The sequence below is a fragment of the Diabrotica virgifera genome, chromosome 3 (assembly GCF_917563875.1).
Source record: "Diabrotica virgifera virgifera chromosome 3, PGI_DIABVI_V3a".
Lineage (NCBI taxonomy): Eukaryota > Metazoa > Arthropoda > Insecta > Coleoptera > Chrysomelidae > Diabrotica > Diabrotica virgifera.
In genome coordinates this window covers 43,158,283-43,185,683 of record NC_065445.1, presented here as the reverse complement: position 1 = coordinate 43,185,683, position 27,401 = coordinate 43,158,283, and the positions used below count along the sequence as shown (strand labels likewise).

Genomic DNA, 27,401 nt, shown 5'->3' with positions numbered 1-27,401 from the left:
CCCATTTAAAATTATTCGTCACAGTGGCTCTGTAACGTCATCTGTCACTATTACGTCACCTGTCATGACTAGTTAAGAAGCTTACGTCCGTTTATTTCCTCTCTCCAAATTTCACTATTTTAGGTATAACCGTTCAAAAGATACGAGGGGGGGTACGGACTTTTGACTAGCACTGTAGAACAATTTGGTGTTGAAGGAAAACTTTTACTTTGGATGTCTGGGTTAGGCCTTTTTTTGGACCAATTATACTATTGGGACCGTGCAAGTTCGGCAAAGCGACCTCTATTTCTACGCTCTGTACTTTTATTCGCACTTTTAATTATATTGGCCAATTATATTAGTCCTGGTTGCTGGATAATTGTCAAGGCCATAGTCCAAAAAAATAATAAGAAGAAAAAATAAGATGCAGGTTATGTTATGCAAACGTAAAAAATTATATGTAGTAAATAAAATTAGTTATTAAAATGTAGTACTGCAAGCAAAATACAATTAATTAAATTTACCTTTATATAATAATTGCATATCATATCAATATTGTGGAGCAATATATAATTTTTCTGCTTCAGTGACAGAAGGTATGAAATATACGTCAATTTGACAATTTCAATTGACAATATGAATTATTTAAGATAGTTGCAATATTTCTCCGCGACTCGCGCACGATCGTTTCTCAATTCCCTTCCAAGTACTTGCACACCTCGAATACCACCTCCGTAACTTTGGAACCGTTTATTTTAGAAGGGTTATGCATAGGGCTTTTTTTATTTAAAGTTTAATGTAGAACAATTTTGTGTAGAGGGTTGTTCATGCTAAACCGCTTAGTTTTAGAAATATTGACGAAAAACGTAAAAAACTACGAATTTGCAGATTTCTTCCCCCTCTCCCCCCCAAACCCGACGCTCAAAATGGTGTGACTTTTTTCTGAACATTATGTGGAGCATATAGAACAATTTGGTGTTGGAGGATAACTTTCACTTTGGATGTCTGGGTTTGGGTCTAACTATACCATACCTAGAATCAGAATATTTTTCCTAGCGGATGCCCAGTGGCTTTCTGTACTATATTATTAGCCATTTAAATTCTCTAAACTTTCCTCCAGTTTGGTAAATTTTCTGTCAAATATCTCATTCTTCAGTAATAATTTTAACATTTAGTTTTTGTCAAGCGGTCTAACTGTGTATAATTTTACATGCATCTGATCTGCGACGGAACTGACGTCACATACTGTTTACAATTTCTGACGTGAAGTTGGCGTTGACAGGTGTTTTTGTGGTTAATAAATAATAAATATTTTATTTGGTGACATATTTTAATGTAAAATACATTGTAAAACAGGTAACATTATGTATTAAGGAAATATTAAGTCAATAATTTAACGCATTCCTGTTGGTAAATCAAGAAATTATTCCGGAAACCAAGAGTCGGCCACTGTTATGTCAAGTTATTAGCTACTTTTTATCAGCTACTTTGGACGCCAGAATTTTGCTCATAGGTTCTATCCTGGTTGTTTTTATATCAATGGTTTTTGTATTTCTCGTTTGTAGTCCTGACAGTTCTGTTGCATCTCTTGCCACTTCTTTTTTACCGTGTATGACTGACGCGACATCTAGCGCCTTCACTTCAATTTGAGGTTAAGCATTTATGATAAATACATATTGTGAAGTTGCAAATTATTAATAATTAGTTTTTTAACGATATTTTTTCAATTTATGTATAAAATAGATTTAGTATTAAGAACTAACTTTCTAAAAGTTCATTACAATTTATCTTTTCAACCCCAAACGAAACAGAAAGGGAAATAGTCTGGGCTGATTATCGGAGAATAGGTCATTTTTGGGAAAAGTTATTTACCAGCAATTTTATTGCTGGAATCGAATTATAAGATCCTATATATTAATAATATAGGTATGCAAAGTCCTCAGATAGTGTGCTACTTTTTTTATAAACAAAATGGCGCCCGAAAATCGTGTTTTTTTCAATTATTGCTCTATAACTCCGAAGATTTTAATTTTACAACAAAAACTCTCAAATAAAAATACACCGTAATTAAATTATGCATAGAGATTTGTTTTTCCCGATCTACTCCGATGAAAATTTTCCTCAGAAAATGCGGGTTTTCCCAACAAAATCTTTAATTTTCAAATAAACTTTTAAATAAGTAATTATCTACCAATATTTAAATAATTTGGTGACTTAAAAGCCTTCTTGGTTTAGATTATAGTTCCAGAAGTTGATGCAAATTAAACGAAGATTTTAGCAACAATTCAATTGTTAATTAATAATTTACGGTCGCAATAATAACCAAAATAATTATGATTCACTGATCAAACTTTGAAATCTTATAAACATGAGATGCCTTTTTAACATTTTGTCGACAAAATATAATTTTTTTATTTTTTTGCATAATCTTTAAATGTTTAAAAAAAAATAGTTATAAACAAATTAACGTTTCTCAGAAATTTTTTATTATATTGTAATTTTAAAAAATAGCTAAAATGCGCATTTCAAGTATCTTGAAAATGAATGCTTTAAAACTTTTTTGCAACCATTTACAAAAAAGTTATGAAACACCAAAATAAACATACGATTACTACGGTGTTTATATATTTTTTTAATTCTTTCAAAGCGTAGAAGTGAGTATAATGTACAAGCTAATTATTTACAAAAAAATATCCATTATCAATTTAATGGTTATATTTTAATTAAAGATTATAAATATATTTTTTTGTAATTTACACGCGCGAAAGTAGAATAATACAGCACTGTAGCTGAAATTTTCACTCGGAGCGACGACCGGCCGCGCGAGACGTACACTTTTATAAATAATATATGCTGCGTGTCAGTCGCTTCGAGTAAACATTTTAGCTCCGACTCTGTATCAGGCCTACTTTTGCGCTAAAAATTACAAAAAAAAAGTATTTTTAATCTTTGATTAAAATATAACCATTTCACTAATTTTTGACATTCTTTGTGAGTAATTAGATTGTACCATAGACTCACTTTTAAGCTTTGAAACAATTAAAACAAATTATAAACAACGGAGATTTCGTATATTTACTTTGCTGTTTCATAACTTTTTTGCAAATGGTTGGAAAAATTTTTTAAAGCATTCATTTTCAAGACCTATGAAATACGCATTTTAAGTATTTTATAAAATTAGAATATAATAAACAATTTCTGAGAAATGTTAATTTTTTTATAACAATTTTTTTTTAAAATTTAAAGATTATGCAAAAAAATGAAAAATTTATATTTTGTCGACAAAATATTAAATAGGCATCACACCTTTATAACCTTTCTAAGTTTGATCAATGTCTCATGATTATTTTGGTTGATATTGCGACTGTAAATTTTTAATTAACAATTGAATTGTTGCTAAAATATTCGTTTCATTTTCACCGGCTTTTGAATTTATAATCTATACCAAGAGAGCTTTTATTTCACCAAGCTATATAATTATTGATAAATAATTATTGGCCCAAAAAATTTATTTGAAAATTCGAGATTTTGTTGGGAAAACCCACATTTTCCGAGGAAAATTTTCGTCGGAGCGAATCGGAAAAAACATGCTTCTATGTAAAATTAAATTGGGGTGAATTTTTATTTGAATGTTTTTGGTATAAAGTTAAAATCTTCGGAGTTATAGAGCAATAATTGAAAAAATTACGACTTTTCGGCGCCATTTTGTTTATAAAAAAAGTAGCACACTATCTGCGGACTTTGCATACCTATATTAATAATATATAGGATCTTATAATTCGATTCCAGCAATAAAATTGCTGGTAAATAACCTTTCTTTGTACTTTACTAATTAGACCAGCGTATTATAACTATTTTTTTTTTCAAAATTTAAAGTTTATGCAAAAAAAAAGAAAAATTTATATTTTGTCGATAAAATATTAATTAAGCATCTCATCTTTATAATCTTTATAAGTTTGATCAATGTATCATGATTATTTTGGTTATTATTGCGATCGTAAATTGTTTATTAACAATTGAATTATTGCTAAAATATTCGTTTAATTTTCACCGGCTTCTGGAATTACAATCTATACCAAGAAAGCTTTGATATCACTAAGTTATTTAATTGTTGATTAATAATTACTTACCTAAAACTTTATTTGAAAATTAGAGTTTTTGTTAGGAAAACCCGCATTTTCCGAGGAAAATTTTCGTCGGAGCAAATCGTGAAAAACTAATCTCTATGCAGAATTTAATTGTGGTGAATTTTTGTTTGAGTGTTTTTGTTGTAAAGTTAAAATCTTCGGAGTTATAGAGCAATAATTGAAAAAAATACGATTTGTCGGCGCCATTTTGTTTATAAAAAAAGTAGCACACTATCTGCGGACTTTGCATAACTATATTATTAATATATAGGATCTTATAATTCGATTTCAGCAATAAAATTGCTGGTAAATAACTTTTCCATGAATTTTGCTAATTAGCCCAGAGTAAAATATCTATCCTCGTTTTTAAACTAGGGGAATAATTCTTGTAATTCGCTGTACTGCTTGTTGGTAATTGGTCCAACTGCAGTTAAGCTTACTCCTACTCCATTAAATTATAAAATTTTAACACCATTGACACTTAAAATTCATAGGTTAATTAAGTTACAGGGCATTCCAATATGCTGTCAAAATTAAATCAATATGGCGGCTGGGAGAGAAACATACATGTTATTCTATCAGTTCTTAATATGTTTTAGATAATTTTAGTTGTGTTTCTTTATAGTTTTGTTTTGCACAAGGAATAGTTTAACATTTTTACCGGAATAATTAATTTAAAAAGATAATATGCCTCATTTCTGTTGTGTTTTTGAATTGTGGAATGCAAAGTAATCATGATAAAGTTCAGTTTTATCGATTACCATCAGTGGTACATTTTAAGCATAAAACAACTAAATAAGTTATCATCTAAAAGACAAAATCAAATGTTAAATACTATATAACGTCCTACAGCAATGCTAAATAACTAACTATGTCCATGTTACTTACACTTGCTTACGCTCAGAAAACTGTCCCCACCGTAAGTTAACTAAGGTTAACCTTTGATGGAAATGAACCTATATTATTTGTTTTGGTAATCTTTTGCTTGTACCTACTAGCAACATCTGTATTGTTTACCAACAACTTTTGAAAAAAAAATATTCACTCATATTTATTCACTTCACTACATATATTTCACTGTTTCAAACAAATAAAGTCGTCAAGTACTTCTACAACTAATGGCGCGTCCGCTTTGGTAAATTTCTCGTGCGTATTGAACTAATGGTTCGTCGCAAGAATTTTCGTCGCAAATTTTTACTAGTGAGGACGCGGTGCTCAAATAATTTGATGTTCGCTCGAAAACGATAAACGATGGAGCATGTGCGTTGTGTGCGTCGAAAATTCTTGCGTCCGATTTATGCGACGAACATGTCCACACTAGCAAAATTTACTTTTAGCACGCAAATATTTGCGACGAACAGCAACAGCTTGTTCGACGCAAATGTTTACCAATGTGGACGCGCCATAAAAACTACACAAAATCTACAACAAAATGTTCGGAAAATCAAAACTAAAAAATGCGATGTAAATATTATTGTTATTCAAAATGCAAATATGATGCAAAAGTATGGAATACATTTAATACTTCAGAAACAGACGACTTTAAAAAAATCTTAAGACGCGTCAATTTTATTTTTTAAATGGCCATCAATAATTGAATCGGTGAGATCTAAAAGGATAATTGCCAAATTGCATTTTTTGCCAAATTTAGTTAGGACAGAAGTTTTGTTCACTTGACCAAGCTCTACAGAGACCATTCCATGACACTAAATAGCTATTTAATGTGATGGAATGTTATCTCCCTTTTACTAATTCTGTAAAGCTCGGTCAAGTGAACAAAACTGCTAACTAAATTAAGTAAAGACAAAAATGGAATATTATCCTTTTAGATCTCACCGATTCAATTGCTATGTATGTGTTTGACAGTACGCCATCAGTGTTGGCGTAATCACGTATTGTGAACATAGATATAATAACCAATATATTAGGCAAGGTTCAAAAAATAGCGTAACGGGGAGCAGTTCGGGTCGGTGGTCTATCTATCTCTCTCTACCGGCGCTTAGCTGTCTCTCTCTAGAATATGATGGCCGCTGCCTCTGTGTCAGTGTCGTTCCATTACTCCACCCTCTTGGTAAATACGCTCACACGCGTACGACAGACAAAGATAGCTAGACCATCGTAGTTGATATTGGCGTTACACCCTGATGCATTGAGTGGCATATCCCTAGCCTGGTCTATTGTTAACATGTTTCTGATTGGAACCGTGCAAGTTCGGAAGAGCGACACCTGGTTTCATAGCTCGGCAATATTTTTAGCAGTTTTAATTATATTGTCCAATTATATCCAGTACCGGCGCTAGGGTATAATGCGCCCGCCTGCAAAAGAAGCATAGGCGCCCTTCGGTTTCTTTTAAATTAGTATTTTGTATGGAACCAGAAGAAAACAGCTCATTTGGGCACCCCCCAAACAGGGGCGCCCACCTGCAGTGCATCCCTTGCAGGCCTGTTATCGCCGGCCCTGATAATATCAGTTCTGGTTACTGGATAATTGTCAAGGCCATATCCCAAAAAATAATAAGACGAAAAAGTAAGTTTGAGGTTATGTTAATAAAAGCTAAACACTGTACTACAAGCAAAATACCATTAATTAAATTCGCCTTAATAATTGAATTTCATATCAATATTTTGGAGCAACATATAATTTTTACAATTTATAACACATCATTTGCGAAATCCCATTTTCTTCAATGACAATAGGTATGAAATATACGTCAATTTGACTATTTAAAATAACAATATGAATTTTTTAAGAAATATAATGTTAAGAAAGGTGTAAGATTTGTCCGCTCCAAGAGGATTGCACACATCGAATAAAATTCGCCTGCTTCTGAAATGATGAATTTATTCCATACTTTTTTACACAATTTTTGTTAACCCTGTAGAAATAGATATTTGAATAATACATTGTTTCAAAGTCGATTACACCTTTCAAACGAGGTGTTTCGTGACGTCGGTTTGTAATTAAAAAAATCTTCGATTACGTCATTACGCCAACACTGTTAAATTTCTTTCTAAACAACGATGTCAATCCATATTTTTGCTCCCTGCTCTCTCTGTACACCACTGTAGATCAATATATAATCTTCAATTAGCTCTTGTTATTTTCGTTTCTTCAACGTCTCATATTATAACGCACATATGTCAATATTGTTGCCCTTTAATTATTTTTGTATTTCCTGGGCGTTTTCGGCTTTCTCGAGTATACGATTTTTCCAATTTGTTTTTCTTTTTCTCGCGTGGGTCGGATCAACACGTAACGTATTTATTTTATTCATACTATCTCAATTTTCGTAAAAGCTTTCCATGACACCGACAATTTTTTATTTGCCATAATGACATATTTCTTGTATAAGCTATCCATTTTGTTGCGTACAGTTGCGTATAACTTTTAAGCGGTCTAGATACGGAACATAATATATCACGAGTCTGTCTAGAAATTAAACTCATTCGTTATAAACCCAATTCCTGGCTTTCTCCGACTCCACATCACTTTCGTTTCGTAAATCGTTATTGATGGCTCAGTATTAACAAGATAAATCCTCGTTATTGTTGAACTTTTGGCTCGTTCTCTTACCTTAGCTGATTACTAGTTATAATCTAAGTCAAATCTACAATGGCTGTTTTAGTGGTAAAGTTCTAGAACAGAAATGCAACTTCTTGTACTTAATAACTTAAATTAGTGTTTTAACTGGCAGAAAGTTCCATTGATATTTTTGCTTCTTTGCCAACTGAGATTTTACAAAAATGTGACTAACCTTTAGTTCGTTTAATCAAAAATTAACCTGTCACCCTTTCGTTTTCGTCCGTAAATCCTATAGGTATATTACATTGTATCCAAATTTATGTTAAAAATATGTACAGTCAGAAAAATGAAGGATTACCCATGAACGATCACATCAATCACTTATTTTGTATTTGCTGTATTTTTCTAAAACAAGCGTTTGTTATTTATACGCTCTGAGCTTCGCTGGTGGCGCTCCTAGCGGATTACTAATTCAACTTTCACCGGTAATTTTTAAATTTATTATTTAATTGTTATCGCTTAATATTTACAACGCAAAAAAGTAATTAAATTGTAATCGATTTTTTTTTAGATTTTGCTAATCATTTTGAAGTTCTATTGATAAAATATGAATTTCTTACTTCGGATACTTCCACAATTATCGTGTAGATGGCGCTAAGATTATTAGAATAATTTATAATTACATATTACGGAACAGTAAAAAAAACTTAAATTCAGTATTTAAAACGTAAGTATATTTAAGGTAAAAATATATACCACAGCTTTGACCAACTAATATTTTTTATAATTAATGTTTTTAATTTTAATTTTAAATTAATCACTTTGACATTTATGTCAAATTTCCGGTAAACGTTTACAGACTTGCCACTACTGGCTCTCGCGAAGTTGTAAATATCCCCTCTACGTACGAGCTCACAGCGTATAGAAAAAAACAGCATATACAAAATAAGTGATTGATGTGATTGATGTGATCGTTCATGGGTAATCTTTCATTTCTCCGACTGTATACGCTGTGAGCTCGTACGTAGAGGGGATATTTACAAATTCGCGAGCGCCAGTGGTGACAAGTCTGTAAACGATTACCGGAAATTTTACATAAATGTCAAAGTTATTAATTTAAAATTAAAATTAAAAACATTAATTATAAAAAATATTAGTTGGTCAAAGCTGTGGTATATATTTTTACCTTAAATATACTTACGTTTTAAATACTGAATTTAAGTTTTTTTAATGTTCCGTAAGATGTAATTAACGTAAAAGCACCGTATACCGTCCGGTCTCCCAATTCCGTCCGACAAAGAAATTGCGCTCTATACCTCAGAGTTTCGTCGCAATCAGACGGCCGAGTAGAATTTTTGATAGGTTATATCCCCACTCATTCTACTTTTAGCACGCAGACATTTTACGTTTACTGTTGTCAGTGCGATTCAGTTCATTGCAAGTGCATGTCTTGTTTTAAGCTATACTGATTCCAAAAAAACATAAAGGTAAGGAATACTTATTTTCCATATTTTATAGATACTACGTTTAACAGTTATGTTTTTACTTATTTATTAGAATCTTTCATATTTATTTATTGTAAATATACATATATTTTTGTAATTTTTTTCGAACAATAGATTTTATTACCGAAATTAAAGTGGACGGAATAGGGTAATGCAGAATATCAAGGGGTTCTTGATACCGTCCTAGCGGACGGTATTAGGGATTAACTCCTTCAGTTTCAAACGCTTTGTAAATATAAGTCTTAGTTAAATAATATAATCCGACATATTTTAACCATAATATATATTTTGCTCCGTTTAAAAACCTAAATACGACCTATTATAGGTACAACTCATTTTAAGAAAATTAGTGTCAACTATTAAGTGAATTCGAAAATTCAATTTAAAATTTAACCCAAGAATGATGCATTTATTACCTATTCTAGATTTAATGTGTAAGTTTGGTTTAGTTTTTATTTGTAAAAAATGTTTATGGTAGTTCTTCCTCTCAGTTTGTATTATCAAGTATGATAAAAATGACTATCTAATTAGTAAAACTCATTTAAAGGAATTGGACGGACACAGGAACCTTCTGTCCTATATCCGTCCATGGTGGACGGACAGAGCTACCTCAAACTCCTGTTACCGACCCCATAAAATAAAAACTAATAAAATATTTTTTTTTCAGTTTTTTATTATCTGCAACTATGGTATACAAAAAGCGGATGAAGTATCCCCGAGAGAATATCCAAAAAGCTATAGAAGATATTAATTTGAAACGTTTAAGTATTCGACAAGCCTCCAAAATATACAATGTGCCTAAAAGTACTTTGTTAGATACTATGAAAGAAAAGTACAAAACTCCGGGCAATATTGGAGGGCCAACAGTTTTGTCCAGTTCCGAAGAAGACTTGATTATAAAATGGATAATCGAAATGGGTAACGTGGGATTCCCGGTAACAAGATCTCAACTTGTTGATTCTGTTTCAAAACTAATTCAAAATTTGAAACGAAAAACCCCATTTAAAAATTACATACCTGGTAAAAAATGGTACAATGGTTTTCTCGCTCGTCATCCAGAAATTTCAAAACGTGTTCCACAATCACTATCTTCTTGTAGAGCCGCAGTTACGGAACAAAATATAAGAAATTGGTTTACCCAAGTTCGGGATTATATGACAAAAATGAATTTTTTACACATTCTTGAAAACCCCAAGAGAATATTCAATTGTGATGAAAGTGGTTTCTATTTATCCCCTCAAGAAAAACAAGTGTTGGTTAGAAAAGGTGCAAAAAAGGTATACAGTCGCATAGCTAATGACGAAAAAGAATGTCTTACAGTTTTGCTAACTGTTGGAGCTGATGGTTCTGTACCTCCGCCATTAGTTTTGTATCCCTACAAACGGTATGTGTCAGCTGCAATAATAACGAACATGCCAAACCAGTGGGGAGTTGGGCACTCTGAATCTGGTTGGATGACAAGTGAGACATTTTATGAATACGTTACAAATGTATTTTTTCCCTGGTTGGAAAAGAACAGTGTTCCACTCCCAGTGATATTGTTTCTGGATGGACACTCTTCCCACATCAATCTGCCTATTACTGAATTCTGCAAAGAAAAAGGTATTATTTTAACAGCATTTTACCCCAACGCAACTCACCGATTACAGCCGTTAGATGTTGGTGTTTTTTATCCCATTAAAAATAACTGGCGAAAAGATGTTCGATCTTGGCGTATGGAGAATAACGGAAGAAAACTTCAACGGGCTGAGTTTGCAAAACTCTTAGACAAAACTTTGAAGGCTACAGTCTGTACATCGATAATAAAAAGTGCATTTGAATCATGTGGACTCTTTCCGTTTAACGAAAATCGCATTGATTATTCAAAATTAATAAAACCAATAGAACAAAAAGATTCTGATGATAAAATAACTGAATCAACATCCACTACAACTGTTAATGTTTATGATTCTAAACTACTTCGAGAGGTAGAGATACGTTTAAAGCCAGAGGTTGTTAACCGTTTTAGGATTGCTGAATCAGCGGCCCAACTAGAAGAAAAATATGTAGCATTGTATGATTTCTGGAAGAGTCTTCATCCACAAAATGTCGATCATGATAAAACTTTGGAAAACAATTTGCCAATTAATGCTGCTAACGAGACCATTGTTGACATACACTTCGATGAAAACTTTTGGTTTTGCAATAATGATACAATTGAAGCTACAGTCAAAGCAGATGGAGCATTGGTCTTAATTCCTTCACAGAATAGCAATTCTAGTTCGCCAAAACCTGGTCCATCAGCATCCAAGAACAATGATTGTGAGAATATAGACTATTATTTAGCAGTAAGTTCACCCCAAGAAAAAACACCACCTAAGAACAAAATAGTAAACACAACTCCTTGTAATAGCCCATTAAAAGATGATTCAATAGGTATAGTTTATTCTGATCAAAAAAGACAAGTACAAAATCAAGAAAAAACCCCACTTAAGCAAATTACAACAACATCAGAGAATAATAGTAAATATCCAACACCTTTCAAAAAAGCACTATTTTGGCCGGAAAGTTCTGCAAAGAAAAAAAATAATAGCACAGAAGACACCAAGGAAAGGAAAAAACCAAAGATTTATCCTACAGTAGCTATAAGTGATGAATTTATGGAACATCAACGAAGACTCAAAAAAGAAAAAGAGGAAAAAGAAAATGAGAAATGTGAACGAATCCGAAAGAGGAAAGCAAAAACAGAGATTCAACAAGCAAAAAAGAAAAAGTGTCCTCCAAAACACACACCAGGCATAGATACTGGTAATAATAATACGGAAAACATAAATAAAAAGAATATAGAAATATATTCAAAGGACGATTTTGTGTTGGTTCAGTACGACAGTGAATATTTCCCTGGTGTAGTTCTGGAACGAAGCAATGATACTTTGAGAGTTAAAAGTATGACTATGAATGGAAAGTACTGGAAATGGCCAGATAGAGATGACATTTTAAATTATGACTTTGATGATGTAGTTTGTAAGATTGCGAGACCTTCACTCATAAATAAACGCGGCGCCTATGAAGTTCCAGAAATTGAAAACCTAAAAAAATGAAGTCTTTTTTTTTTATTATTTAATTCATTTGCAGTCATTAAGTTCGTTTCAAAACTTTGTACTTAAATAAAACTTATTTTTAAATTATTTGTTTTGTTTTTTGGCCATTTTTTTGCAAATTTATTTAAAAATTATTCATAATGGGTTTTTTTTGTCATAACTAAATAAATAGGACGGATAACGGTACTCTTGTGGACGGAATTGGGAAAAAATCATTAATGTGGACGGAAAACGGCTATTTGCGAAATTTTTGCATTTGGTTTCTTAAATAAGCAATTTTGTTGAAATGACTACTGTTATTATTATAAATTTGGCTCTAGTAAGAATTAATAATGCATAATAGCTTATAGACAGAATTACTTTAAATTTCAATGATTCGGAATTGATCTTTCAAACAATTTTATATATACCACTTATAACCGGTCGGAATTCGGTGCTCTTACGTTATAAATTAATCTTAGCGCCATCTACACGATAATTGTGAAAGTATCCGAAGTAAGAAATTCATATTTTATCAATAGAACGTCAAAATAATTAGCAAAATCTTAAAAAAATCGATTACAATTTAATTACATTTTTGCGTTGTAAATGTTAAGCGATAACCATTAGATAATAAATTTAAAAATTACCAGTGAAAGTTGAATTAGTAACCGCTAGGAGCGACACCAGCGAAGCTCAGAGCGTATACGTTGTGAGCTCGTACGTGGAGGGGATACTTATAAATTCGCGAGCGCCAGTAGTGGCAAGTCTGTAAACGTTTACCGGAAATTTGACATAAATGTCAAAGTGATTAATTTAAAATTAAAATTAAAAACATTAATTATAAAAAATATTAGTTGGTCAGAGCTGTGGTATATATTTTTACCTTCAATATACTTACGTTTTAAATACTGAATTTACGTTTTTTTAATGTTCCGTAATATGTAATTATAAATTAATCTATTAATCTTAGCGCCATCTACACGATAATTGTGAAAGTATCGGAAGTAAGAAATTAATATTTCATCAATAGAACGTCAAAATGATTAGCAAAATCTTAAAAAAATCTATTACAATTTAATTACTTTTTAGCGTTGTAAATATTAAGCGATAACAATTAGATAATACATTTAAAAATTACCGGCGAAAGTTGAATTAGTAATCCGCCAGGAGCGACACCAGCGAAGCTCAGAGCCATTGATATAAAAACACCCAGGATAGAACCTATGAGCAAAATTCTGGCGTCCAAAGTAGCTGAAAAAAAGTAGCTAATAACTTGACATAACAATGGCCGACTCTTGGTTTCCGGAATAATTTCTTGATTTACCAACAGGAATGCATTAAATTATTGACTTAATATTCCCTTAATAAAATGTTACCTGTTTTACAATGTATTTTACATTAAAATATGTCACCAAATAAAATATTTATTATTTATTAACCACAAAAACACCTGTCAACGCCACTTCACGTCAGAAATTGTAAACAGTATGTGACGTCAGTTCCGTCGCAGATCAGATGCATGTAAAAATATACACAGTTAGACCGCTTGCTCAGAGCTCATATACGCTCTGAGCTTCGCTGGTGTCGCTACTAGCGGATTACTAACGCAACTTTCGCCGGTAACTTTAAATTTATTATTTAATTATTATTGCTTAATATTTACAACGCAAAAATTAAATAAATTTTATTCGATTTTTTTAAAGATTTTGCTTATCATTTAAACGTTTTATTAATGAAATATTAATTTCTTACTTCGGATACTTTAACAATTATCGTGTAGATCGCGCTTAGATTAATTTATAATTACATATTACGATATATCAAAAAAACTTAAATTCAGTATTTAAAACGTAAGTATATTTAAGGTAAAAATATACACCACAGCTTTGACCAACTAATATTTTTTCCTATTAATGTTTTTAATTTCAAAGTTTTAAATTAATCACTTTGATATTTATGTAAAATTTCCACCGAACGTTCATAGATTTGTCACTACTGGCGCTCGCAAAATTTTAAACATCCCCTCTACATACGAGCTCACAGCGTATACGCTTATACGCTGTGAGCTCGTACGTAGAGGGGATATTTAAAAGTTCGTGAGCGCCAGTATTGACAAGTTAGTGAAATAATGTTGGAAATTTGACATAAATGTGATTAATTTAAAACATTTAAATTAAAAACATTTATAAAAAAATATTAGTTGGTCAAAGCTGTGGTATATATTTTTGGTTTTTTTTTAATATTTCGTAATATGTAATTATAAATTAATCTAAGCGCCATCTACACGATAATTGTGAAAGTATCCGAAGTAAGAAACTAATATTTCATTAATAGAAAGTCAAAATGATTGGCAAAATCTTAAAAAAATCGATTACAATTTAATTACTTTTTTGCGTTGTAAATATTAAGCGATAAAAATTAAATAATAAATTTAAAAATTTCCGGCGAAAGTTGCATTAGTAATCCGCTAGTTAGCGCTCACAGCGAAGCTAAGAGCGTATAGTCAAGTTATTATTCTTAATATTTATTCCATAAAGAAGAACACCATAAAACAAATTACTTAACAATAGGGGTTTAGTAGATTAAACAAGATTTTATATCTGTTTATAACACTTTGTCAAAAGAACTTTATTAAAGACATTAAAGCGTTGCTCCATAAAAAAGAATATAAATTTATGTGATACTTATAGGAACAAATTTCCTTTTTAATGATGATACTAAAGCCTTATAGCTCGGGTCATTATTCTAAATTAAAAGGACGATTTTTTATACTAAAATTGAAATAACAGAGGTCCCAAAACTTGCTTTAGGTGCGTCAGTTTAAAAATTAAAAAACAACGTTTCTTATGTTTATTTACATTAAAAAAAGAATGTGTGTGTACTTTGTACGCACGTAAGAAGTTATACTTCTACTACATATTATGTGATTTTTAAGACAATACCAAAAATTTAAAAAATTAAAATAAAACGCACACAAACACATTGAAAAATGCCACAAAAAAAAAATGATTTCTGAACGATAATAATTGTTGGCAAAAATTTTAAATACGCATTTTCTGAAAAAAAAAAATTATATAACCAATATACTTACAATCATAAAATGCATAAAAAAATAGAAAAATAAAAACTTGCATCGGGAATCGAACCCGTGAATTTTGTGGCGCTTTGATTCGTAATCGAAGCCTAGACTCACTCGTCCAATTCCACATTATTTGTCATGTGGAAAAATAGGGTAGCTGAACGTTTTACTGTTTGACAGTTGTTTGGAATATAATTAAATTATGTAGTTTACATTTTGTGGAAGAAAATATAAAAATATAACAAAACAGTAAGAAAACAATATATTAGATGAAGATTGGTAGAACTTTTGTTGGTAATCAAATTAAGTATGTAAATCAAAGCATTACATACCTACTAGATAAATTAATATACGCCAAAAAATCATAATTTAAAAATAAAAATCGGACCTAATTTGGGATTTCTCTCTAAAATCCCCATTCTTGAGAAAATAAATGTACAGTAGAGCGTCGATTATCCGAACGTCGATCAACCGAACGACCGCTTATTCGAACTATCGACTCCCGCGTCCCGCACTCGAATACCGAGCAAACGGTAGTAATTGACGCTTAAAATATCTTCAATTTTCTTCAATATTGTATCGAAAAATAATTATGTTGTTGCAAAGACTGCACTTTTTTGTTTAGTTGCTAGTTGTCATTATCAAGATATAAATAAATACGTAGGTATATAAATATGGCTTTTATTCACTTGTGGATAAATATGTATGACTATAAATATGTATCAATATATTGTAGTCCGGTTATCCGAACAGATCGGTTTTCCGAACACCTATGTCCCCCAATTAGTTCGGATAATCGACGCTCTACTGTATTTCAACCTAATCCAAATGTATAATTACAATATGATTATAATAAAAACTACTTACCAAATTAGAATGAGTTTTCCTTGTCCAAAATAGTCCAAAAGTCCAAAAATATAGGTATATGAAAACTATTTAAAAAGGCAGTATAACTATTAATTAGCTTTTGTTTGTTGTTTCTTTTCACAGAAATTTTAAAACGCAACAACCATAAATAATCTAACTACAGCTGTGCCACAGCCGCCATATTGAATAATTTTTGACATGTCATTTGAACATCCAATCAGAACAAAGTTATAATGCGCATGCGCCGGGATCATAGGTTTTAACATATAAAAATTCACCCTCATATCGCCGGTAAAGAAGTATAACTTCAAAAGTTCAGAATTTCAGCAGATTGGTATCGGCTGATAATATATTTTTTAAATAATACCTTATGGTAGGGAAGCCCCAGCGGAGATTTTTGCAGTTCTGAGCACGTCAGAAAATCACGTGGTGAGAAACCTATTCTGTAAATGTACCCCTTCAATATATGGACCCTTAGTACAGGGGCATGTGCTGACAGCAGTCCGTTAAAAAGTCTATCCTTAGAAAAACTCGAAATCGTCAGATTAAGACAATGTAAGTTAAGTACATGAAGAATCCATAAGGAAAAATTTCCTGTAGCTGGCTGTATACCATTAATTACAAAAATTGAAGAAAAAGACATTCTGTGTAAAAAGTATATTTATTTAAAACCCCAATAAAGGGCTACATTAAAAAACAGAACGTTTTCGCTCTAAAGAGAGCATCATCAGTGTTCTAAGCCTAAAATAAGTATAACCATAATTAATGAAGACAAGAGTAAAAAATTTAAAATTTGACCAAGATAAAAAATTAGGTTATACTCACAAGCTCTACATGCTAAGCCACCAAAAATACATGGGTTAAACCCTTAAAATGCCGACCAAAATTCTTACATGGGCGTGTTATATATTAAACCCTGGCGAAGGGTGAAATTTAAACAAGACATACGTCAAAGCATCATATTGAAAGCGTTTCTGACTGATTACAGTACGTGACAGACGGTCTAACATGAAGTTTTGTGAACTGATATGTAGTTAGGTACACTAGCCAATAGTTTTAAAAATTTATTTGTGATAAAATTCGATAATAACAACAAACATTGTGTGCTGGGATTACAAGTAATCACTATTAAGCTAACAAGAAAAATATACGGAGTGAGTTATTTAAAACCAATTGTCAGCGGGGTTTAATAAGTGTATTACTAAAGATAGGCAACCAACCATACATGAGGTGTATTTTAAAATAAAATAAAGATCTTATTTTATTTTAATAGTTGAAAAAGAATAATTTGCCCATATGATCAAATTATTCTTTTTCAACTATTAAAACAAAATAATATTTTATTTTATGTTAAAATACACCTCATGTATGGCTGGTTGCCTATCTTTAGTAATACACTTATTAAACCCCGCTGGCAATTGGTTTTAAATAACCCACTCCGTATATTTTTCTTGTTAGCTTAATAGTGAATACTTGTAATCCCATCACACGATGTTTGTTGTTATTATCGAATTTTACCACAAATAAATTTTTAAAACTATTGGCTAGTGTACCTAACTACATAACAGTTCACAAAACTTCATGTTAGACCGTCTGTCTCGTACTGTCATCAGTCAGAAACGTTTTCACACCTGTCACCTGTAATCAGTTGTCTTTCACCTTTCTCTTTGTGAAGACAGAGAAATTAACTCAACCACCCACATGCTCGTGGTATAGTCATATGATGCTTTGAGCTATATCTTGTTTAAATTTCACCCATCGCCAGGGCTTAATATATAACACGCCAATGTAAGACTTTTGGTCGGCATTTTAGGGGGTTTTAACCCATGCATTTTTGGTTGCTTAGCATGTAGAGCTTGTGAGTATAACCTAATTTTTTATCTTGGTCAACCTTTAAGTTTTTTACTCTTGTCTTCACTAATTATGGTTATACATACTTATTTTAGGCTTAGAACACTGATGATGCTCTCTTTAGAGCGAAAACGTTCTGTTTTTTAATGTAGCCCTTTATTGGGGTTTTAAATACATACACCTTTTATTCAGAAGACCTTTTTCTTCAATTTTTACATGAAAAATAGTGTATATTTCAAAAATCTGACGATTTGAGTGGAGCGTAGGAAAATGGTCGAGTCACAAAGTTTCACAAAAAAGCGAATATTTCGCGAAATGAACATTAGATCGAAAAACTGAAAAATACTAGTTCAATATTTTTCAAAAATCTATCGAATGGCACGAAACACGACCCCCACGGAAGCATGGTGGGGGGTTACTTTAAAATCTTAAATAGGAACCCCATTTTTATTGCAGGTTTAGATTACATACGTAAAAAAATAACTTTTAGTAGAGGTATTTTTTGAATTAATTATGGATAGATGGCATAATCGGAAAAACTATTTTTGGAAAAGCAAAATTAAATTAAAATTCGAAAATTCCCACTTAAATGCAAAATTTAACTTCAAAACCCAATATGCCTCTATAAAGATTTAGTAACTGCAAATTTAGCGTCCTTGCCTCCCCTAACATTATGGCGGTTTTGCTGTTGCAATCTGCAATACTGACGCCGTCCCTACTTAACATCTACACCAACGACCAACCAATGCACCCACAGACTCAGAGTTTTGTTTACGGTGACGACCTTGGTATCGCTGTAAAGAGGAAAACACTCACACAAGTAGAGTTGACAATGGAGGAGGCTTTAAACATAATATCAACTTACTACAAACAAAACTCATTAAAGCCAAATTCTAGAAAATCCAAGTATGTGCATTCCATCTCAACAACCATCTGGTGTATGTAAAACTGAATGTTTCTTGGGAGGGACAACGCTTGGAAAATATTGAGGCTCAAATATCTTGGAGTGATACTAGATCGATCACTAACGTGTAACATCCACTGTCGGAGCACAAGACAAATGGTTTCTAGGAGAAACAACCTTCTCCGGAAACTTTTAGGGATCAAGTGGGGTGCAAACCCACAGGTGTTAAAGTCAACAGCTGAGGTCTTATGTCTCTCAACAGGGGAATATCCTTGTCCCGTCTGGGGTCGATTTAGACACGCCCAACAAGTCACCACGGCGTTAAATGTAACATGTATAATAATTACCGGTTGTACGAAGACTACCACTCCGCCCTCGATGATTTATGAATCGCAAATACAAAGGGTGTAGACGTAGCCCGATCCTGGGCAGAAAATTTGTAGTCAGATCTAGGCACGAAAAAATAAAAAAGTAAGATTACTTTATTAATATTTTCCATTTCCAGGTCCCTATGGATGGCGAGAGATAGTTACCTAACAGAAAGACGATCAGTGGGAAGACCACGAAAACGATGGAATGACTGGAGGCATACTAAAAAAACAGAGGGGGTCATGTGTACATAAAAAAAAGAAAACAAATAAAAAGGTCAATATATAGAGCTCGGTGCTTCTATATACCAAGGAGTATCAACGGTATTCTTTACTTTAATCATTATTTGTGGATCTATTGATGATTTAAATATTACTTAGTTTGATAAAGAGTTGGCACCCATTAGTCCAAACTTGTTTTGAGTTTTGGTCTTTATAAAATTAATTTATTATGTGTGACTAGCAGAGTTTATAATCGTCATATAATTACGAATGGAATATCTAATGTGATGTTCTTCTTCTTGTAGTGCCTATCCGTTTCGGATGTTGGCGACCATCATGGCAATCTGTATATTTTGCACACTGCTCCTCTGAAAATATTTGGCTATTGTGTTGAACCACGCACGTAGATTTTTCGGCCAGAATATCTTTCGTCTTCCAGGTTCTCGTTTTCCGTCTATCTTTCCCTGTAACATTTACAGCAATCGATATCTTACGCTGTTCTTCATTGAGGTATTCGGTTTTGGCTGTTTTTATTGTGGTTAACAGCGCTTTTTCTTTTTGTAATGGTAATAAAACGTCTTGAGTAGTAACGTAATGGGTATAAGATATCTTTAGGATTCGACGATAAAGCCACATTTCGAAAGCCTCAATTTTTTTACAGGTAGCGTTTGTGAGTGTACACGTGTAAGGTTACAAACGTCACATCTTTGATATTTTATTTTTAAATAATTATTTTATTTTATTTTCTCTAATATTTCATTAACAATAATTTTATTCTATTTGTTATACCAGTTTTTTTCGTTAAAAACTCGTTAGCGCCCTCTTTTATTATCCTCTTTTATTATCCCCTTTTATTACCATCTTTTATTATATTCTATTTACTATATCTAATTTAATTTAAATCATCGATTGAACATACTGAACGTACCCCGTACATTCTTACTCTGTAAGTATCCGTTTTTCAATACGGAACATGCCCGCCACTGCCTATGTCGCACTGTCATGAAAGTGACACTTCATCCCTACACGTTATCATTTCAATTCTCCAAATGGCGGTGGTAATCGTATAAAAGGCATGTAATGTGAAAAATAAATCATTTTTATTCAAATCATCTTTCTCTTGGGGTAAGAAATCACTATTATTTTTTATTGTAATTACATTTCTACAGGCATACCTAGCTTCTTATAACATTTTTTCTAATATTTTTTATATCTAACCTCCAATGTCAGAACATGTGTTCTGATATTTTAGTTTTAAATATCTTTTTAATTTACATTTATATGCACGTTTAGTAATCAAATTATTTAACTATTCTCCTCATTTTAATTCCATTTAATTTACCCTTGCCATCTACTATTTTTGAATACTATTTGGCAAAGGTACAACTTGGTTATTAACTTCTTGATTGTTGATATGTGTGTTTTTATCTTATAGTTTTTGGATAGAAATCACTTTTCTCCCTCGGGAGCCTCAAGCCAACCTCACCGGTGATGGAACATAAGGCGAAGACAACCATGACATCTAGACTGCAACAACTACCATCTCCAACTGCGGGGGCCTAGGGCCGAAGATCCGCCTAGGCCTACAAGAAGTCTACAGCAGTACCATACGACATCAAGAAGTTACCATCGAACCAGATACCAAAGCCATAAGTATAATCCATAATTGTTAGTTTTTGGCAAGAATTTGAATATATTTGTTAATGCAATTTACTAAGTCATATTTTTATTATATCTTTATTGAACAATAAACATGATTAGTTAAAAATACTGTTTTGTTTGCTTTCATTCCGAACTTTCATAGTTCATTTCTAAGATTAGGACAAGACGAACACACACCTGAGTGACTGAGCTAAGCTAGGGGTGTAACGATGGCATCTTGGATAATTGAGGTAATATTTTCGAATATTATTTCAATTAGCTGGGGTAGTCCATCGCTTATTTCGTTTCACACGACTCAACTCCGTACAGCAGTATAGGAAAGGTATAACATTTTTATGGGTATTGATTAATACTGACGTTTGAATAGCTTAGTAACCGCCGACACCAAATACCAAGTGGGGCGATTTTTCTCTCCACATGCTATGACGGGTAGTCCTTTCAGAACAACAGACTCAGTAAAACACAGGTTAAAATGAAATAAATGTATTCTTGTTAATCAAATACAAAGTAAAATTAAAATTGTAAAATAAAACAACATCCCGTCTTCGTTCCGCCCCCGAAAAACAAGACCGTTTGGCGCGGACGTCAGCAAAAGACAAATAAATTTGTAATTCGCTACTATCAAATCAAAATGCAATTAATGTAATAAATTAAGCAATTATGAAACTGCTTGCACTTTAATCCATTGTAAGTTACACGTACTCACACAGTCAAAATATCAATAAACTCTACAGATACCCATACAACAACTCTGGATCGAAGAGGCAGTAACCGTTCATAACACGGTTACACGGATTCTGTTTAATTACAAGCAAAGCATCTCTTTACTACAGAGTTCCTTCGCCCAGATTGTCTTACCAGTTCAGTACACCAGTTAGCCAGGGAGACTAGAGCTTAACGCCACAAGACTGACTGTTCTTCCTCGGTCATCTTCTTAAATACCATTTCGGCGGTCCCTCACTTGGCTTTCATCGGTAGTGGAGGGAGTCTAGTGGAAGTGCATTTGGAATTGACGCGAGCTCGGTTCCTTGCCGGTAGTCCGCTGAGAGGCCCTTCGTTACAATGCATTGGTCTTACCCTTTTTTACAATAATCTCATAATTTTTAGAAATAATAAACAGATTTGGGGTTATTTTTAAGCTTAAAAACAATGTGGTACTAGGACAACGACCTTGTAATTACACTAAAAACAACAGTATTAACAAAAATAGGCAAGCTTGGGCGCAAATTCGCCCCCTGTTACTAGGAAGTTTCTATACGTCGATTTAACTACCTATTTGAAAATTCGATTTAGTTAAATAATTTAGTTTGTGTCAGATCGTAAAGAAAACTCTAAAAGTATCTTATTTAAAGTTAAAATTTCACTGCATAAATCTTTCAAATTTATCTGAGGCTCAAACCAGCGTGAAGTTTATGAAGATATAAATCTTAATTATAAAAGTTCGCGTCAGACTCCGTGTACGGTGAGATGTTGATTTTGAAAAGAGAGAAGCTCTTCTGTAAGTAGATCTGTGCCTACAGTTCTTTTAATGGCTGAAAGCTATCTCTAGATATTCGAAGTCCTAAGATAACAAAGTTAATATTAAGATCATTATATGCGGACATATTTTACTTTAATGGGCAGAATGTGTGGTAGATTAAATATAAAATTAAAATATTTATTGCAAAGAAATATAACGTGATCTTTTTGTATGGACATAAATAAGTATAAAGGATCTTAAATTAAGAGCAACATGTTTTTAAAAGATACAGTACCCGTACACATTTTATGGGAAATAGAATGTCACTCAAATGAAATAATATTTAAGTACATGAATAGATTGGTCTCGAAATTATAATCATTTCATATTAGTGCGCCAATTCCGAATTTTAATTAATAACAGCGTAAATTGTAATTCAAGTTTATCGAAATTACATTTTTGAAGTCCATAAAACGCTCATTCATAAATACTATTAGTGTATATTGAACTAGTATACTATTGAAAAGAGCTTAGCCAGCGTGAGCAAAGCGGATTAGATGAACAATATCCTTTTTTGCGCCTGGCCAAACTATACATGCTTTATTATCTATAAGCCTCTGCCTTAAAGATGTATGAAGTGGCGACTTCGGAAATCTTTCTTCTCTCTTTGATTCATTTAAATTCATGGTTGGCGCAATGATATGAAATGATTGTAATTTAGAAACCAATCTATTCATGTAAATTTTATTGTATTTGAATGATATTATATCTTCAAAAACCTATCCAGGTGCCGACATAGGATCAGATCACAACCCAGTAGTGACCAAAATTAGGCTCAAAATGAAAATAATAAAACGCAGAACAACAGATGTAAAAATCGATACAAGTAAACTAAGAAACCCACTCATAAAACAACGCCTGACAGATGAAATTAATAACCGTTTAATGAATGTTAAAGAACAAATCCAGCAAAATACTGAAACAGAGACAAAATGGTTATTAATAAAGACAGAAATAGATAAATGTCAAAAAGAAATTCTTACACCAACCAGATACAAAAAGAAACAATGGATGACGGAGGAAATCTTAGATTTAATGGAAGAAAGACGTCAGCATAAAAACAAAGATAATCAGATGTACAAAAATGTGGATAAACAAATAAAATCCAAAATTAAACAGGCTAAAGAACAGTGGTTAAAAGAACAATGCGCAGAAATAGAAGAACACCAGAAAAGACATAATAATTTTAACACACATAAAAAAATTAAGGAATTAACGCAGATCAACAGAAAAAGAAAACCGGGAATACTAAAAGATACAGATGGCAAACTTGTGTTGAGTACTAACGAAAAATTAAAGAGATGGACAGAATACATAAATGAAGTGTTCAAAGACAATAGAACAGAGCAGATGGAAGTCGAAGTAGAAGATGATACGGTTTTGAAGATATTAAAAGAAGAAATTAAATCGGCATTAAAAAACCGCAAAAATGGTAAAGCAGTAGGTCCAGACCAAATCCCAGTAGAAAGCTTAAAATGTATAAATGATGAAACCTTAGACATTATCGTAGACTTGTTTAACACAGTGTACAAAACAGGAAACATACCAAAACAATGGTTACTCTCAACCTTTTGTGCTATCCCTAAAAATACAAATGCTAAAAATTGCAGTGAATACAGAACAATATCATTAATGTCACATTCTCAAATTATTCTTGAAAATAATACATGGTCGTATAAATAAAAAACTAGAAGAAGGAATAGATGATAGTCAGTTTGGGTTCAGAAACGGAGTAGGAACCAGAGAGGCGTTATTTGCTTTTAATGTGTTAGCTCAAAGATGCATGGACATGAATGTGGATGTGCATGTTTGTTACGTTGATTTTGAGAAGGCTTTTGACAAAGTAAGACATGAAAAATTAGTCCAAATTCTAAAGACAAAAAACATAGACAAAAGGGACTTACGAATAATAACAAACCTTTACTGGAATCAAAGAGCACAAATTGTAATAGATAACGAAGCCAGTCCAGAAATTGAAATCAGGAGAGGAGTTCGGCAGGGATGTATTATGTCTCCATTACTCTTTAATGCATATAGTGAAGCCATTTTTGAAGAAGCATTGCTATCTCAAAGTGAAGGAATAATAATTAACGGAAGATCTATTAACAACATAAGATATGCAGATGACACCGTGATTATAGCAATCTCTGCTGAACAACTCCAACTACTACTGAACAAAACAAACAATTTCTGTAAAGAATATGGACTAAAAATGAATATAAAAAAGACCAAATACATGATAATAACTAAGAAAACAAACATACAAACAAGCATACATTTGGGAAATGTACCGATAGAAAGGGTTGATAAATACAAATACCTAGGAACCTGGATTTCAGAGAAAAATGATCAAACAACAGAAATAAGGACCAGGATAGAAATAGCAAGAAATGCGTTTGTAAAAATGAAAACCGTTCTCTGCAACAAAGACCTTAGCTTAGAACTGAGAGCAAGAGCTTTGAGATGCTACGTGTTCTCGATACTACAATATGGACTTGAAAGCTGGACATTAAAGCAAGAACACATAAATAAGCTACAGTCATTTGAAATGTGGTGTTACAGAAGAATGCTTAGAATAGCATGGACACAGAGGAAAACGAACACGGAAGTACTGCGAGAAATGAGTAAAGAATGCGAAATAATAAACACAATAAAAATAAGAAAGTTACAATATCTGGGACACGTAATGAGGGGACCGCGATATGAAATGCTAAGACTGAAAATACAGGGAAAGATAAGAGGCGGAAGGAGTATAGGAAGAAGGAGAGTCTCATGGTTAAAGAATTTAAGGGACTGGTTTAGATGCAGTTCTATAGAACTCTTTAGAGCAGCGGTGGATAGAGTAAAGATAGTGATGATGATATCCAACCTCCGATTAGGAGACGGCACTTGAAGAAGAAGAAGATATTTTCCATAAGATATGCGCGCTGTCCTTTAACTTTTGACTGTCATGGCCACAAATAGGAACAATTTATACCATGGCAGGGTCAGATTTGATCCCATTTGCAGTTTTTTTATATCCAATGGTGAATTCTAAGTATGATAGCTCCTATCTAAAATTAAAAATATCATAGGAATAATTTTTGAAAATAAAATCTTGACATTTATCGCTCTGAGCTTTCTTTCGTTTGGTTTTTTGAATACCTATGGGCATATTTTGCATTCTTCTACCTCTCCCTCCTCGTTCCTGAACTCCGAAAATTTAAAAAATGACACTACGAAAGTCTCTCGGTAAACATGTTTGTTGAGCTCTAAAAGGTAAATGGGCATTAATAAGTTTTTGACCTAAAGTGGTTAGAAAAAAGCGTCTTTCCATTGTTTGATTTTGCTGAACTCCATTACAACTTACGTTAACATTACGAAACCATATTACTTGAGGCAATCTACCAGTTCTTCTGCCAGTTCTACATGCACATTTCTTATCCAATGGGTACACCCTACCTTTTGTCTCATTGTTAAAATTTATAATGTCTGGCGTTCTATTAACCAGTGTATTGGAATGATGCATAATAAATACTAAGAATATCACTCGAATTTTTTTAGGAAAAAAGATACAAGGCCCTCGCCTCTTGTAAAACGAAATAGGAAAGAATTAGGTTACCTGTTTTTTAAAATAATTTAAAATAAACCTATCTTTTATTTTTATTTTCGAGTCCTATTATGGATGGGTGGACCCTAGGCTGTGGTTGAAAAAACGTGTTATAATTCAGGAATTTTTGAAAAATATCAGGTGTTGTAAAGGACGATGCCAGGAATATCTTCTACTAAAATGTAATCAAAAATTTTTTGAGCATTTTTATTTATGACGTTTTTTATTTGTTAAATTTGCAATTTTTAAAGATCTTAAATTTTGCAGCTTAGAGTATTCAACAATAACAAATGTCAAAATGTCAAAAGTGGAGATGGAAAGCTTTTTTGGATTTGTTTTGTGTGTTACCAACGGTGCTGCTATTCCAGTATATGTACAGTGTGGGTCAAAGGAAACAGTCCACTTTGATATTTAACAGTATTTATTACATTTTAAGGTAATGAAGAAACAGGTCGATTTTTGATCTAAGGGGACACATTTTTACGATACAAACATCTGTTATTTGTCAATCCCTCCCTTCCACTTCCCCCACCCCTTAATTTTAAATAGGGAATAGGGGTCGTCTGCTAACTCATTTGAAAGGTTATTCAATTCTTTATTCAGTAATATTAATATTGACATAATTATTTATACAGTGTCAAAGAAAAATTATTTTAAATTAAATTAATTGACGCAAAAAGAAGAATGTATGTAATTTATTTAACTCAAAATACATTCTGCTGCGGACAGAAAACAAAAAAAAATGTTTGTTTGATAAATAAACATTGTTTGTTGCTTAAATTCAATATTCAACCTACCACGAAGCAGATGGGTGGCAGCTTGAAGGTTGAAATTAAGCAAAAAGCAATGTTTATTTATCAAAAAATTTTTTTTCTGTTTTGTGACAGCAGTAGAATGTATTTTGAATTAAATAAATTATTTACATTCTTCTTTTTGTCCCAATTAATTTAATTAAAATATTTTTTCTTGAACACCCTGTATAAATAATTATATTAATGTTTACATTACTGAATAAAGAATTGAATAACCTTTTAAATGAGCTAGCTCACCCCTATTCCCTATTTAAAAATAAGGGCTGAGGGAAGTAGAAGGGAGGGGGTTGACAAATGACAAATGTATGTACCGTAAAAATGTGTCCCCCTTAG

At 32.3% G+C, this 27,401-nt stretch overlaps 2 protein-coding genes across 2 annotated transcripts in view; one reads left to right on the top strand and one right to left on the bottom strand.

Moving 5' to 3' along the window:
• The window catches only part of LOC114327909 (ras-like protein family member 10B), a 549,551-nt gene that overhangs the window by 464,826 nt on the left and 57,324 nt on the right, over nt 1-27,401 (bottom strand). The gene's annotated exons all lie outside the window — the stretch shown is intronic.
• On the top strand, nt 8,884-12,300 carry LOC126881063 (uncharacterized). The gene is made up of 2 exons (XM_050645078.1): nt 8,884-9,115; nt 9,801-12,300. Exon 2 carries the CDS (start codon nt 9,820-9,822, stop codon nt 12,211-12,213), a length of 2,394 nt encoding a protein of 797 aa, XP_050501035.1. The 5' UTR covers nt 8,884-9,115; nt 9,801-9,819; the 3' UTR covers nt 12,214-12,300.

Bases quoted from the DNA above. Each gene is read 5' to 3' on its own strand.
- LOC126881063 (XM_050645078.1), top strand. From the start codon at position 9,820: ATGGTATACAAAAAGCGGATGAAGTATCCCCGAGAGAATATCCAAAAA.